Source organism: Dryas octopetala, chromosome 9 (assembly GCF_963921425.1).
Source record: "Dryas octopetala chromosome 9, drDryOcto1.1, whole genome shotgun sequence".
Classification (NCBI taxonomy): domain Eukaryota; kingdom Viridiplantae; phylum Streptophyta; class Magnoliopsida; order Rosales; family Rosaceae; genus Dryas; species Dryas octopetala.
Window position 1 is genome coordinate 17,566,412 of NC_141374.1, and position 16,916 is coordinate 17,583,327.

At 32.4% G+C, this 16,916-nt stretch overlaps 1 protein-coding gene across 3 annotated transcripts; it reads left to right on the top strand.

Moving 5' to 3' along the window:
- The first annotated feature begins 6,336 nt into the window (after window positions 1-6,336).
- On the top strand, window positions 6,337-12,416 carry ERD3 (S-adenosyl-L-methionine-dependent methyltransferases superfamily protein). Of its 3 annotated transcripts, none has more exons than XM_086257132.1 (8): window positions 6,337-6,449; window positions 8,213-8,513; window positions 8,619-8,767; window positions 8,878-9,073; window positions 9,415-9,625; window positions 10,048-10,723; window positions 10,864-10,941; window positions 11,782-12,416. In XM_086257132.1, the coding sequence occupies exons 2-8, from the start codon at window positions 8,232-8,234 to the stop codon at window positions 12,002-12,004; spliced, it is 1,815 nt and encodes a 604-aa protein (XP_086113258.1). In that variant the 5' UTR covers window positions 6,337-6,449; window positions 8,213-8,231; the 3' UTR covers window positions 12,005-12,416. The 3 variants fall into 3 exon arrangements, with proteins under 3 accessions (XP_086113258.1, XP_086113255.1, XP_086113257.1); XM_086257129.1 differs by lacking the exon at window positions 6,337-6,449 and adding an exon at window positions 6,470-6,663; XM_086257131.1 differs by lacking the exon at window positions 6,337-6,449 and adding an exon at window positions 6,689-7,072.
- Window positions 12,417-16,916: the final 4,500 nt, after the last annotated feature.

The following is a 16,916-nucleotide window of genomic DNA, read 5'->3' on the forward strand; positions in this document are numbered from 1 at the left end:
AGTACATGGTAAAAGTGATGTAGTCTACACCGACTTTTATAGGTGGTGTGACCAATTCATTAGAATTGTAAGTATTAATATTTAAAATCTTAAATACTATATTTATAAATCCGTGGTCTACTTATATTATAAAGCATAATTACTTTATCAATTTATGTTCTGATGGGGTCATATTATTGGTTTTGTTTTTATCACCATTCTAAGTTACACAGCCCCTAAACCTTAGAGACACCCATCCCTCAACGGTGTGAAATCACATAAGTTGGAGCATACACATGTGGTTCAAACAGTTGGCCTCGCATGGTTCGCATTGTTTGGTTCCTTGTTGGTATCAATGGTATGGTTTTGGTGTTGTGAATTCTGTAGTACATTAACTATATATTATGCCAGGCTTGTTGTTTGTTCGTTTCGGCCTTTAATCTGTTTCCCTGGGCCTGGGCCAGGAGCTGTTGTTTTATTTGGTTATTATATGTTGCTTAGCCTCTTTTCCTCTTAGGATTGCATTGTGGGCCTTGTGGCTTCATTTGATCCCTTGGGTTTGTTTGTAAATTTACCAGCTGAAAAATTAAAGTTAATATTTGAGGCCCACCCCAATATTTAATTAGTTAAAACTAATTCGTTACTCCATATTTTGTTATATTCTTTAAATTATTTAAAGTAGCAAAAAAATTAGAATAAATAGTATAATAATATTTGTTATAGCCATTTGCTTCATCTACTGGAGTATATAGGAGATTTTTGAAGAAGCATATGTATTTTGAAGAGAAAATGACAAATAGGTTAACAAAATATATATTTGACATATGAATTTGGTACCTCCTTTAGAGATGCCACGTGTAACATGATTCTACCTAGAATCTTGTGGGTTGACACTAGTTGTAGCTGCATCTTAAGTTTCTCTGCTCCTAGTTCTATTTGTTTGTACTGCATTGCTTCCCTTGGACTCGTTTGCTGCATATATTGTTTGTACTTGATTCCCTTCTCTGCATTGTTTCCTTATATATATATATTTTATTAATTATTTTAAGTATCTACATCTGGTTTAAGTCAACTTAATTTGTTGTACAGTAGTACTTATTGTTTTCATTTGTATAGAAATGGCAAATGGCGATGAATCTAATAAATGAAATGGGGTACAATAGAACGGTTCAAAGGCCATAATCAAATAATTAAATCCGTACCTTATTGTATATTTTCTAATTACCCTACTTGTACATCAATTACTAGTATATGTATGGTCTCTATATATAGACTAAGATGTAGAATGCACCGTCAACAGCACTCCACACTTACACAGTTGGCATTTGCTCAATAATTAATTGATGAATGCATGATTAGAGAGAGAGAGAGGCTTTTGATGACTTTTGGTTTCCACCAATGTGCACATGCACATCACATGCCATGTGTAAAATGAAGCCAATAATAAGAACATGTTCCTCTCACTCTCAATAGGGACGTGTTTGTTTAGGGTACGTGACCTGCATGACGAGGTCAAGTCTCAATTATAATAAATTTACATGTAAATGCGCGTTGAGCTCATCCTCTCCCGCATCACCGACTCTGCCTTCCCTTTCTTCAAATCGTTTTCGGCATAATTTTCAATTTAGAGGGTCCCTAAAACCATGTGACTCCCCTTAATTAATCTTCCTCCCTATCAATTCAATTGGGATGTCAACTCATGGATCCTAAGTATTACTATTTATTACCACCATTTTCTTCACCCAACTCTTGATATACATAAACTAAAATATCATAAAATTTGGTAGTTAAAATGAAGAAATATTAAAATTTGATAGATGTGGCAATTTTTTACACGATTCGAAGTTTTGAACCCAACACAAAATTAACAGATTTGGGTGGACCATTTTTTGACGCAAAAATGAATATGACACGACACGACAGGTTAAACAAAAATAATAAATGAGTCGGCTTAGTATTTATAACTAGAGTTATATGAAGAAAATGAGTAACTTTTCTCATTTTTAAAAATATATAGTTTTTAGGTCAACTATTTTTTAATACATATTGTATGAGTCATCGTACAATTATAGATTTATTTTTGTATGGTTTTCTTGATAATTATTAAGATAGGGTATTTATTCGATTCTTTTGCAATAGTTCTCAAAAGCAATTATTAATGCTCTTAATATCAAACGTCGTAACAAATAGAGATGCATAAATACCAGCCAGTAGTTCAAATTCAACTACATCGATCACTAAACGTCACAATTTCACAAAATAGTCAATAGTGTTTGGGAGCCACTTAGACTTCATCTACAATCACAAAATAGTCAATAGTCAATAGTGGTTTGGTGGCCGTTTAGACTTTAGCTTCAATAACTATCTGTAATAAAAAAAGTTCGGTACAACACCACTAATGATCGAATGAAACATTTATGTTAGTCAAAAAAAAAAAAAAAAAAAGAATGAAACATTATGGTTTCTGACGCTGGACTCTATTGTTCGCTGTGATTTTTACACCTTTATTGTCCGTTCTTTTTCTTAGTTTTGTTTTGGGAAAATCAACAATTTGGGGTTCTAATGTTCGAGAGCAGATTTGGTACCAGTTTTTGGTACCAGGTTGGTACCAGGCTTTGATCAAAGCCTTTGATCTTAGCTTTCTCTCTCTACTCTCTCTCTCTCTCCTCCAAGATCAATGGCTTTGATCAAAGCCTGGTACCAGCCTGGTACCAAAAACTGGTACCAAATCTGCTCTCCTAATGTTCTATTAGGTATTTGCAATTTTTTTTAAACATAATGATCAAAGAGAAGGACTTATTAGGTGGTATTCCCATTCTCCCCACTCTCTCTTTCTCTCTTTATTTCTCTATGGTGATACGTGCCGGACAGATAAGTTTTATTCATGATCAAAATACTCATTATTTATTTTTCAAATGATAAATAACCTCTTAATAAAACATAATAATAAAATTACTTTTTTATAATTAAAATAGCTTGATCGATATACGTTATAAGTTTATCCTAAGAGTTTTTTTACGAGTATTTTCAAGCAAGTGTTTGAAATTTTGTGGCGAGCGTTTGAAATGCTCGCCCGATCAAAAAACTTAAAAGTTGACCACTTTATTATATTTTTCAACACTTGTTACAATATTAACTAATTTGGACTAAAAAAAAAAACCTTTTTAAATTAGGTTCATGTATTAAAGTTTTAATTATAGTTAAAAATAAATTAAAGAATTCATCAATTAGTTTGACATACATTATTTCTATGAGAGCTCTGTAGTTAGGTTTTGTTTTTTATTAAATCTTTGCACTCCCTTACATGATATTTCCCATTAACAAAAAACTTTTCTTTTTGTCTTTTTCCCATTAAATCTTTACTTTTTATTTTATTTTAAATTAAGAATTAACATAGTTTTAGTTCTATTAAGTATATATAGATTCGTCCGCATAAAATGCAAACGGATGAGATAGTCCAAAAAACTATTCATTACGAATCTAAATAAGTGAATCCATTAATTCAACAGTAATAAAAGTGTTTTATGCTATATAAAGAAAAACTTACTTATAATATATATAGAGGCTGATTTGGCATCCTAATAAATAATTTTTTTCTTAAAATTTGAGAAATTTTGATATAATGAAATATAAAAATATAGGTATCATCATATTATTTAATTGTGATATCAAATCAATTATATCCCTAGTGTATAGAAGTTTTTCTCATAAATGTTTATATGAAAACAAAATCTTGACATGTGTGGACAAATTAGATGAGAAACATAGTGGAAACGGAGAATTTGGAAGCAGAGGATTTAAACTACAGAACTTGATGTTGACAATGAGGATTGGTTGACCAAAGGCGAATGAGAAACAGGAATAATCAATCAATCCTACCAAACAAATAAAATAAAACAAAACAAAATAAAATAAAAAAGAAGAAGAATTAATATAAAAAGAGCCAGAAACCTTGTGATTCTCTGACTTTGTGGCTTTATGCGATCTCAACTCCCCACCGCTCTCCTCCTAAAAATAATTCAAATAGGAGCAGGTCTTCTTCTCCACAAACACCAAAGAAAATAAATAAAATAATAATAAAAAAATAAAAATAAATAATGGTTTGTTTTGCTGAAGAAACACGGCATTGTCGATTTGTCTATGTGTCACCTTATTTACTTGTATTAAATTAACAGCGGCACTCAGACAAAAAAAGAATTAACAGCGGCACCGTCACAATTAAAGTTGGAGTTAAAATTACGGGAGCTCGTACAAAAGACACAATAGCAATTAGCAAATCATGGTGAGGACTCGGCAGTAATTACACCATATTTTTGTTACAAGCAAGCTAAATCACCCGCCTTTTCTTTTTGCTAGGATTGAAACACACGCCTTGCCAATTGCCGTTGTTGAGATTTGTGGGATCAAATTTTTGTCAAAGACATAATAATAGTCAATTATGTTAATTATGGAATGACCAGCTCCTAGTAATCAGTTAAACAGTTCTTGAAATATCATTTTCAACAAATGCTTTGTCTGCGTTTATAAAAAGTAAATAGAATCACTATCTACTGGTCTAGTGGCTCTACTCTAGAGGTCTCAAACTTGAATTTCTATTTCCCTAGATTAAAAGAGGAATGAATGATTGAATCAGAAGCTACCAGTTCAAAAATACTTCCATGGGTTTGCATACAAGTTTGTATTACATTGGTTATTTACACAAAACATGCTTTTACATAATCATTTAATTTTTAAAATTCGCATTAATACCTCTTCAGGTTTAATGTGATTGTACATAACTTATTATATGAGAAAAGTCAACTGACAAAATTAACACAGTGAATGTTTATTAAAGTATTACGGCTAGAAATACATTTATTCACGCCAAATAATAGCATTCTTATAAGTCAGCTTCTAAATTATTTTAGACTTGAATTAAAAAAATTAATATCAGGTCAATTACGAAGCACCCATTTACAAATTTTGATATAGGTGCTTCATTTTGATTAATTTAAAAGGTTATTGATTTTAACTACTAAATTTCAATAAGTTTAGGTATTAAAATTAAATAGCATTTTAGATTAGATATTAGTTGAAAAATTAAACAAATTAATAAATTAAAAGGTATTAGAATTTATAAATATTACATCACATGCCACTATAATAAAAAAAATAAAAATAATATAACATCACAAATATTACATTAATTTATACTATATTGTATTAAAAAAAAATTAATTCAGTCACAACTTAACTGTGACTGTCTTGATAAATTGAAAGAGACAACTCACATCATTATACTATATATTATTTTGAGTAAAAGTATTGTTTTGACCTCTATTTATACTATGTTATAGTATGATTTCTCTAAAAAAAATTCAATTAAGTCACAACTTAACTGTGACTGTCTCACAACTTAGATGTGACTGTCGTTTAGTCACAACTAAATTTGAAGTTGTGAGTGTCGTACAGTCACAACTAAATGTGAAGTTGAGACTACATTAACAAATTTTCAAGATAATATAAAAGCCTTAAGGGCAATTTTGTCAAAAGATTATAAATTTTAACTAACATTCATCATATGTGGGCCAAAGGATAAAAATGTCAAATGGAAAAGGCTCAAATCAAAGGGGTCAACATATTTGTGACATAATCTAAAAAACTACATTTAAATTTGATAGTTCAATTGAAATATTATATGGTCTTCATGATATACCAAAAAATTATTTGATTTTAGTATTTAATCCTAATTTTCTATAATTTAAAACAAATTAGTTTTATAATATTTTTAAAAAAGATTAATTTTGTAATGGACCAATCTATACCAGTTGAATTATTTAGTGTGCTTATGTAAACAAGCTTTTTTGTAAAAGCCCAAAATAAAAAAAATGCAATAATAACTCCGTCCTTTTTAAAAAAATCAGTAATAACTTATTTCACATAAATAAAAAATGTGTTAGCACAAAATTTTGTGCACACTTTTTTTTTGTTGTGTTTTTACAATGTGGGCATTGTTGAATAGTGACTATAATATATAATTATTGGTGAATAGCGGTTATACTCATTGTGCAAACAACTATTAAAAAAAACATAAACATGATACTTTAAAATCATTTAATTTTTTTTATTTTTCAAAAACTCTAAAGAGAAAACCCCATCAACTCAATAACATTTTTTGAAACTCTAGTTCCGATAAACCGTTTGGTTGGATGGGGAAGTGTAAATGAATGGGTTATACTTGTACGTTCATTCCTTATCATAACCCTTATCAAAAACAAAAAAACGAAAAAGAAAAAAGAAAATTCTTATCGTGAGGTAAGAAAAAGTAGCTACTATGTAGCCAAAGAAAAAAGAAAAAGAAAATAAAAAAAGACAGAGGAGAGAGAGAGAGAGAGAGAGAGAGAGAGAGAGAGAGAGAGAGAGAGAGAGAGAGAGAGAGCAGCGAAGTTGAGAAACAAGCTAGAGGCTTGGAGGGGACAGCGAAGCAGAAGGCAAGCAAGTAGTGTAGTTATATATAAATACATGGTTTAGCTCCGTGTTTGAGGCCGAGAGATCCCACCTCTTGCCATATCCATATCCTCCTTCCTTCTTCATTTTTCTCATTTCTCTTCTCTTTTGGGTTTTAATTTCTTCACAGAGACACAGATTAATTGCAGATACACACATAATAATAGTCTCTCTGACTACACACAAACAAAAACGAAGGTACTACTACTACTCCTCCCTCTTGTCTCTCGTCAACTTGTTCTCTTACTCTGTTTTAGTGTCACTTGCTCTCTCCTTCAGATCGATCTCATACCATTGTTTTGCTTTTGTTTCTTTGGCCTTTTCTTCCGCAATTTCGTCAACCCATTTGCGATCTTGTTCTTAATGGCTTTACTCTTCCTTTCTTTTGCGCGATAGATCTGGTTTTTGTCCACACTCCCTCTTTTTTCTCTTTTAATTTCCTATTTTTGGATGACCATAATCACACGTGGTCTTCACTTTTACCAAATGCTTAATTTCTTACCTTCTTTTTCTTTTGTTTTCAAAATCTAATTCTATTGCCTTTCTTGCTCTCTTTGATCTTCTGTTTTCACGCAATGACTGGTAAATTCTGTTATTGACAAGACCGGTATGTAAGATTTTTCTTTTTCTTTCTTTTTTCTTTTATTTTTGCATGAAGCGTCTTGGTTGCATGTAATCTGCTTTCAACATTTTTTTTTCCTTGGTTGGTTTGCCCTGTTTCTGCAAAATTTAGGTGAATTTCATGGTATGCTTTGGTGGGTATGCATTGGATGAATGTAGCTTTGTTTGTCTCTTTCCTTCGATATGATTCATAAAGGAAGCAGCTGATTGGCAAGCAGTGACAATTGAATCATGCATAAAAACGTTTCTTACGCTTCAAGAAAATGATGAAATTTACTTAATGCTTCTCACTTTATTTTCCCTTTTGATTTCCATGGTTCTTTGGCCTTTTTGACTTGGTGGGGTGAGAGAGAGAGAGACCTCATCAGGGACGGCAGAGTTTGATAGGGTTGGCCCCATTGTCATGTGAGAGGCATAAAAGGAGGTTAACATGGAAAGTAGAAAGTGTCGGTAGTTGCTATCAGATCTTAATCTTATTCACATTTCACCACTGGGTTTGCATTATTATTATTTTTTATTATTAATTTTCTTTCTGGAAAGCTGCTTCAACCTTTTCCACTTCCCTAACTTTTGTTATCCATGAGTGGATTTGTTATCCATGAGCTGGATCTGGATCTATCCGAGCAAATTGAGTCTGAAACTGTTGCTGCACTTTTCCAGTGTGCGATCCACATCTTAATTTGTGCTTCCCATGTTTAAGAATAAGATTGATTGATGGGTTTCCTTCTTTAACTAAATTCATGTTTTACTCTTTTATTGAAGTTGTTGCATAAATGTAGAATATGCATTTATGGATCAGTGCATTTATTTTTCTGAAGAGATTTAGGATACCCATCTAATTAACTGGATGCAGACAATAATTGCAAGGCATTAAAGATAAATGGAATGTGTGAAGTTAGAATTAGTGTAGTGCATTTACTACTCTTTTCACTTCTCTGATTTGTGATGCTTTACTTTGATATATGGGATGACATGGGGAAGCAAGAAACCTGTGAAGCTAATGACCAGCCTGATTTGAGCGGCTGTTTGAAGTTTCATAGTGTTCTTTACTTCAACTACTTCTTAGCAGATCAGCATTATTATTCCACCTACAAGAAGATATATAATATGCCTTGTATCTCTGCAGATAGTTAATACTTTCCAAGATGATGAAGCATAAAGATGGAAAACCAGGTTCCCAAACGGATAAAAGTTCCAGGGTTTTCTCCAAGACACTCATTTTTTTTGTGCTATGCGGGTTTTCATTCTATCTTGGTGGAATCTTCTGTTCTGAGAAGAGCAAATTTGAGGCTGAGGATGTCAAAGATGTCGGAAAGGCAGTTCAACCTTCCAAGGAGTCACTTGCGGCTCCTCTGCAAATAAAAACTGTTACCTTTGCTGAATGCAGCAGCGACTATCAAGACTACACTCCGTGCACAGATCCAAGGGTATTTCCTTAATCATTGATTTTATGGTACTATAGGCCTTTTGGAATCTGGGCACCACTAGATGTTTGTCAAATTTTGATGGAAATGATCCATGTTTTTGTACAGAGGTGGAGAAAGTATGGTGTTCATCGGCTTACTTTCCTGGAACGCCACTGCCCTCCAGTATTTGAAAGGATGGAATGCTTAGTTCCACCTCCAGATGGGTATAAGTTTCCAATCAGATGGCCCAATAGCAGGGATCAATGTTGGTACAGGTAAATAGTTTAATAGTTTATTTATGATATTTGTTGTCAAAGGACTACGTATGCTCAAAATTTGCCAATTTTAAAGTGTCTCCAAGTTTACTTTGCGGATCTGATTTCAGGAATGTGCCATATGATTGGATTAACAAGCAGAAATCTAATCAGAATTGGCTGAGAAAAGAAGGGGAGAAGTTTCACTTTCCTGGTGGGGGAACTATGTTTCCTAGAGGCGTTTCTGCATATGTTGATTTAATGCAAGATCTTATTCCAGAAATGAAAGATGGGACTGTTCGAACTGCCATTGATACTGGTTGTGGGGTGAGTCCAATTTTCATCTTATTACTTTTCCAGAATTTTTTATGGTAAGATATAAATGAAACTTTCTGGTGGGTGAACACACGTTACCTTTACTATTTATTATCAGGATGGTGCTTATTTTAGCATAATTTAGTCAATGATGTAAGTTGAAATTTAATCTGTAGCTTTAATTTTTCGTGGTTGTAATTTGTTCACTATCTAAAATCTATTTCTTATGGTTCTTAAAGCTGCGTTTACTGTTTTGGAAGGTTGGAGTGTGATAATTAAAATTAATGTTGGCTCTAAATAATTCAATTTGTAAGAAATTACATTAGCTAATCTCTTTAATTGATTATTTCTAGGTTGCAAGTTGGGGTGGTGATTTGTTAGATCGCGGGATTTTAACAGTTTCGCTCGCCCCAAGAGATAATCATGAAGCTCAAGTTCAGTTTGCATTGGAACGTGGAATTCCAGCAATTCTTGGCATCATTTCTACGCAGAGGCTTCCTTTCCCCTCAAACTCATTTGATATGGCTCACTGCTCAAGATGCCTCATCCCATGGACTGAATTTGGTAATTTATCTATCAAATTGTTATTAAAAATCTTTGAATTCTAGAGAATATAATTAAGTTTATAGAGCTCAATGTCCAGCTAGAACCAGTTTTTAAATAATATCTCATAATAGCATAGTGGGAATGCATGGATCATGTTATCTAATAGCAGTGATGTATTGCATTTTTACCTGCTAGCTCAACAATAAGAAACATACATATGGAAATTAACATAAAATGTATCCCAGCATGCTTGAACTATTTTGACCCAAGGTGTATGCAATGTTATTTTTGCAGAACTTTCCTGTTAGTCTATAAGTATCTGTATTGTTTTCACTGGTTTTCTAAGAATTTGGAGATGCTTAAAAGAAAAACTGTGGCAGATAATGGTATCCTGTGTCATCTTGTACCACTTGTCTTAATGGCTTTTATCCTGCTGTCAGGTGGAATTTACCTCCTAGAAGTTCATCGTATACTCCGTCCTGGAGGTTTCTGGGTCCTGTCTGGTCCACCTGTCAACTATGAAAACCGCTGGCGTGGATGGAACACAACTATAGAAGAGCAGAAATCAGATTATGAGAAGTTGCAAGATCTGCTAACTTCATTGTGCTTCAAATTGTACAACAAAAAGGATGATATTGCTGTTTGGCAGAAATTGTCAGATAATAGTTGCTACAAAAAACTTGCTGAGCCAGATTCCTACCCTCCAAAATGTGATGATAGCCTTGAACCAGATTCAGCATGGTACACTCCGTTACGCTCTTGTGTTGTCGTTCCAAGCCCAACACTTAAGAGGTCAGCTTTGGATTCCATCCCTAAATGGCCAGAGCGGTTGCATGCTGCACCTGAACGTATTTCTGATGTTCATGGTGGGAGTGCTAGTGCTTTCAAGCATGATGACAGCAAGTGGAAGGTACGATTGAAACACTACAAGAAGTTGCTTCCTGCAATTGGAACAGATAAGATCAGAAATGTTATGGACATGAATACAGTATATGGAGGTTTTGCCGCAGCAACGATTGATGATCCCTTGTGGGTCATGAATGTGGTCTCTTCCTATGCTCCAAATACACTGGCTGTGGTCTATGATCGGGGCCTTATTGGAACTTACCATGATTGGTAATTTTGAATTGACTTATTATATAAACATTGAAGCTTTGATATGCATGAACAGAATGCTTTTGATGGACCTCTCATGTGGTCATTATTATGACATCAAGCTTTCTTTGTGTTAATTTATTTGTTTTCTGTTTTGGCAGGTGTGAAGCTTTTTCAACATATCCTCGAACTTATGATCTTCTACATCTTGATGGCCTCTTTACTGCAGAAAGCCACAGGTATTTAAAAATGGGCCTCCATGTATTGTTTTTCGTTTGTGAGGTGCATGAGTATATTATGAATGCTGATATTAATTTAGCGTATTGGACTAGCTAATTAATTTTAGATGTTAGGTTTGCTATGCACTCTTGCATAATTTGACATAGCAAGACAATAGGGGTTACATTATCTTGAGCCCTAGGAATAATAGAATGAGTATGTTTCCTTGCAACAAATAAGTTTCAGATATCATATTGTGTGACCCAGATAACCTGGAAAGTGTAAGATTTCTTCATGTATATAAATGTGTGTGTGTGTGTAAATTATTCTCTAATAAGGTTTTTAAATCAGGACATGTTTCTAAGCTATTATTACATGATATACGAATTGCTGAGGATGTGATGTATTCAGACAAATTCATCCACTGTATCTCGGCTCTGCTGTCCATATATGATGTTATGGTTGAGAAATAAATCTGTTAAAATATAAATGATTGTTAAGAACTTAACTTTTGGGAATAGTGGTAAATCAACAAATGTCATGGTTATAGAGCAAGAGATCCTAGGTTCGGATCCCTGCAAAAGAGGCGCTTAGGCTTTTGGAAATAATGGTAAAACTAACAAACATGATCTTATTTGAAGACCTTATTAGAGAATAACTTTTTGTAAGTACGTTTTTGTTCTGATAGGAATTTCATTTTCTAGTTATCAGATAATGGTGCTGCCTGACTGATCTTTGAAATACTTGAATAACATTAAGGTTATAATGATGGATAATAGATGTGACAGCATTCACTGTGAATTTAACATTAAGGTTATACTGTAAATGGTTCTAAACTTCTAATGATGGTACTTGGGCAGATGTGAAATGAAACACGTGCTCTTAGAGATGGACCGAATCCTGCGCCCCGGTGGCTATGCAGTAGTTCGAGAATCCAGCTACTTTGCGGATGCTGTTGCGACCATTGCCAAAGGAATGAGATGGGGGTGTCACAAAGAAGATACTGAGTATGGCATAGAGAAGGAGAAAGTATTGGTATGCCAGAAAAAACTCTGGTATTCAGCGAACCGGAGTTCCAGATGATGAACACATAGAAACCCAAACCAAGTTGATCTCTTGGAGGGCCCAAAATAGGGATAGAAGCGAAAGAAGCAAGTTCAATAGTCAATACCATTCACAGAGAATTAGTTCATTCTATAAGAAGCCATGAGTATTCAAATTTATCATTCAAGTCTCAGTTACCCAATAAGGTGGTTTAATTGACTTACAGGGCTTTTCGTATAGATATATTCTTTATAAGCTCTCAACATGTACTTGGTATAATTTCTTTTTCCTTTTCTTTTTTTTTTTTTTACCCATTTTTCATCATTTGTTTTCTTTTCATGTTAAGCTGTAATCTCAAGATACCTAATGATTTGAAAATATGCAAGGGGTTTGGGAAGTACGATCCTTACAGCTTGTGATTTTTTTTAATGAAATCTGCTGCTTCTGTTTACGTATTAATGAATAATGATAGCCTTAATATATGTTTTGCCACTCAAAGTTTAATTCGAATCTCACATGACCTCCTAAAATTTATTTTGTCCGACTCTGCTACTAATAATTGGCTCTCCACTTCTCGTGTTCTAATTTATCATTTTATGTCCAATCTGTCAATCAATCCCTCATTCCTTTAAAAAAAAAAAAAAACTTTCAAATTCAATTACTAAATAAAACAAAAAATCCAAATCCCAAATATCTTAGAATTAATGCTGTGTCAATGGATATAGCCATATAGGAATAGGACTCACGTATCAAATATCATCAATAAAATTTACTTTCTCATATTTTTTTATTTTACTAATTGACATACAGGTCAATAACAGCTAGTGGCGCACTTTTAGGCATACATAAGCACACCATATATCTTAATATCTTATAGTAAAATTCCAACAAAATGATGAAACTTCCTTTCTGCCGACAAATGCAAGAGTAAAGGACGAGTGACGGCTATTGCAAGACAACTCTTATAACTCATAATTCCAACCAAACGAAGAGACATGATAACTCATGAGAATGGCTAAAAGACACTTTGAACCATGTTTTTGCATATACCGTCACCATTTTTCAAAGACTATTCACTTAAATTATAATTGTCTTCGTTGAAATAAGACTCTTGTACATAAGGATAAATGACATACCAAAATTAAGGATATATCCTATATTTTTAAATGAATTAATTACAAGAAACTCATGCACGTATGTTCATGTATAAATTAGTACTTTATAACTTACGATTCTAAGCATAAAATATAATAGCAATGGGGATAGGGAGACTGGCTTGGATGATATTAACAATGATTATTCATGTGTTAGTTGTAGTGCATGCTGATGACACTTCCCTTTATTCCCCTTCACCTTCACCTCAACCCCACCCTGTTTCTCACCCACATGATACTTTTTTCCCTAAAATCTTTGGAAATTCCGAAATGTTTTCACTCTATAATGTTCTTAATTGCGTTATGGAGAGTTTCGGAGCGTGTAGTAGAATACATGCACTCCCTAATGCGTTACTCGCCTCTTGTATGGTTTCGCATCTAAGTCTTGCATGCCAGCATGTTAAGCCTGTTAAGATTCATATAGGCAATATTCTCAGAAAAATGGAGGTTGTGGTGAGAAGAACTTCTGGAAATTTTCTTCGATGCATTTTACAATGTCAATTGTCTACCAACAAACTGATACGGCCTTTCAGTGCATACCTTGCTCGTTTTGGTGCATGTTTTGCGGAAAAAAGATGTAGTCAGCGTCCTCTTTCGGACTCTAACAACAATCAAAGTGCTCTTGATGGTGTTTATGCTTGTACTCTTCATTGTGCTGTTATGATGAGCGGCCAAATTGAACGTGGTAATTTTTCTAATTAACTCATTACTTCCTACATGCACCCATAAATGCATGAATACAAAAATTGATATGCCCCCCCACACACACACACACATATATACATATGGAAATGTGTCTTCACATTGCTAATACGTTTTGGCTCTTTTTATTTATTTTCTTAGCACCAAGACCTTGTGCACACGCTTTCGTGTGCTTAATTATGTGGTAAATGCATGTTAATATATATAATTTTACGAAAAAACTATTTGAAACCTTGGATAAATATTCTGATAGTAAATTAATTTAAGAGGGCATTATGTAGTTGTAGAACAAGGTAAAATGCATTATAAAAAGAAAAAGAGAGAAAATAGGTCTATTGGATGAGGAATAAATAGAAAGTTGACGAAAATGCGCATTTTTAGAAAATGGAGACTACTGCTTGGCCCAAAAAAAGAAAAGAAAATGGAGACTACTGGTTTCAATTAATTAAAGACATAATGACCATTTAATTTACTCTTCTCAATTATTTAATAGTTTTGATTGTCAACTGTTAAGAAAAGTCTGCGAGCATAATTTTATTTTATTTTTTTTACACGAAACTCCAAGCATACTGCAAAAGTTTTTATGTCTAAAAAGTATTGCTGGTTTTATTAATATTTCATGACGAACAAAATGATTGAAAATTCTCTTGATATATGGGTGGTGATTTTGACCCGAAACACTAAAATTTTTAAACCCGAAAGATCTAGCCTAAATCTTAAAGACATGTTCATGTTTTAAATACAATTTAGCACATAAAATATAAGTCGAGGTATACATATGCTCCTCGGTGCTGGCTATTGATATTGATTTAATTTACTATTTTGAAATAGTTTGTGAAAGTAATTAAATCAATTAAAAATATAACATGAAATGCTCATTATAAATATGAGAAATATAAGCATGAAAATAGTGAGACATTGAATTACAAAAAACTTATTTTTTTTGAAATTAAGATCTCGCAATCTAATAATTCATTCTTTTCATGCTTATAAAAAAATTTCTCAATAATGAAGTTACTAAATTTAATATATATATATATATGTTCTTGATTGGCAGATTGGGACAATTTGGAAGATTATGTAACAACCTGCTACAACAGTTGCACGATGAACCATTAGATGTTCTTATTAATTAGCATTTGGAATAAATATCAAAATATTTTCTATATACTAGCCTTCAACACTTCAAACTTGAAGAATTATTTGGTGTTTCTTATTATTATAAAGAAATACAAATTGTAATAATACAAATAACATGTATGGATTATCAATTGATGCTTTATTGTTAAAAGTGTAAGTCCTCGTGACAATTTGAATGTAATAAATAAGCATGATACGTTTATATTATTTATGAGTGGAAAAGGAAATCATGGTAACACGCCTTTAGCATAAATGGAGAGCAGTTTTGCTCACCTCCTTTAACTCAGGTGTATGCTCACCTCCCATCTAAAATGCTGCCATGTGTTTAAAAAATTAACCATGAGTTAATCTATTGTATTTAATTATTTATGATATTATAATGATGAGAGAGAAAAATAATTTGACAACTCTTTTCTACTTTTATCCTTATCTTTTATTACTCAACTTTTTTCCACTTTTTTATTACCTATTAATTTTTATTTTCTCTTTTATTTAATTATTTCTAATAATTTTTACTTCTTTTGTTTTTTTGCTCTTCTCCAGTACGCCTCTAGTATCTAAAAAACCACAGGCATTTAATAATTTTTGCTTTTTTTTTATTTGCTCTTTTCTAGTATGCCTCCAGTACCCAAAAAACCACATCCAATTTTTTTGGGTCTTCTCATGTATACACCTTTTATCTACTTTTTTAATTAATTAAAAAAAATATTCCAACAACACATTTTTTTTTTTTGCCTAAGAATTCTTCTTTCTTGTCTCATACATGACCTTTTCAGATCAAACAAATTCTTAGGTCAATCCAAGGTGTTGCAGCATTTGAAGAGAGAAGAATAGTTGCAATGACATAAATTTTTTTTTTTTGAACTCATGTAACTTTTTTATTGGATTTTCTATATATGTAAATGAGTTGTTTTAGATTTTTGTTTGGCCAACATTTTAGATAAAACTTTGCAAATGAGTTTTTTGTTCGAATTGCAAATGTGTTGTTAAAATATTTTTATTTTTTAATTAATTAAAAAAATAGATAAATGTGTATACATGAGAAGACCCAAAAAAATGGATGTGATTTTTTGAATACTAGAGACGTACTGGAGAAGAGCAAAAAAACAAAAGAAGTAAAAATTATTAGAAATAATTAAATAAAAGAGAAAAGAGAAATTAACGGGTGATAAAAAAAAGTTGAGTAATAAAAGATAAGGATAAAATAAGAAAGGAGTTGTCAAATTATTTTTCTCTCTCATCATTATAACATCATAAATAATTAAATACAATAGTTAACTCATGGTTAGTTTTTCAAACACGTGGCAGTATTTTAGATAGGAGGTGAGCATACACCTGAGTTAAAGGAGGTGAGCAAAACTGCTCTCGCATAAATGAATATGATTTATTTTTGGATGAAAGTGTTTCATATGGGAGATTGTAAATCTTATATATATATATATATATGTAATTGTCAATTCTCTAGTCCAAAATGCTCTTTATGTGTAGTGGAATTAGACTAGGACTCGGTTATGAGATATATATATAAGAATGCTCTAAAATCAACTGGTTATTAAGTTAATACAAAGCTAACCACCATGTTGGGCCCACTACACAATATAATCTCAAAATCCGAACCGTTTATTTTTTAGGTTTTATTTCAAAGGTCATCCATGTAAAAATCTCTAAAATCGGAAGTTATTTAGCTATTTGATTATAATAACAACTATTTATATGCTTTTATCAAAAATACTAATCGTTTGTTTAGTTGATTTTTGATTTATTTGATTTAGATGCAATAATCATCTTAAACAATGGCCAAAATTTCAACCATCTAAATCTTTTATAAAGAGGATGTCACAACCCAAGCAAAGCCAGGCTACAAAATCAACAATGCATATGGAAGAACCATTCTACTTCTTCTATCCATTTTCTTTTGTCAAAGAATCTTTTTGCCACAACCTTCACCTTTAAGC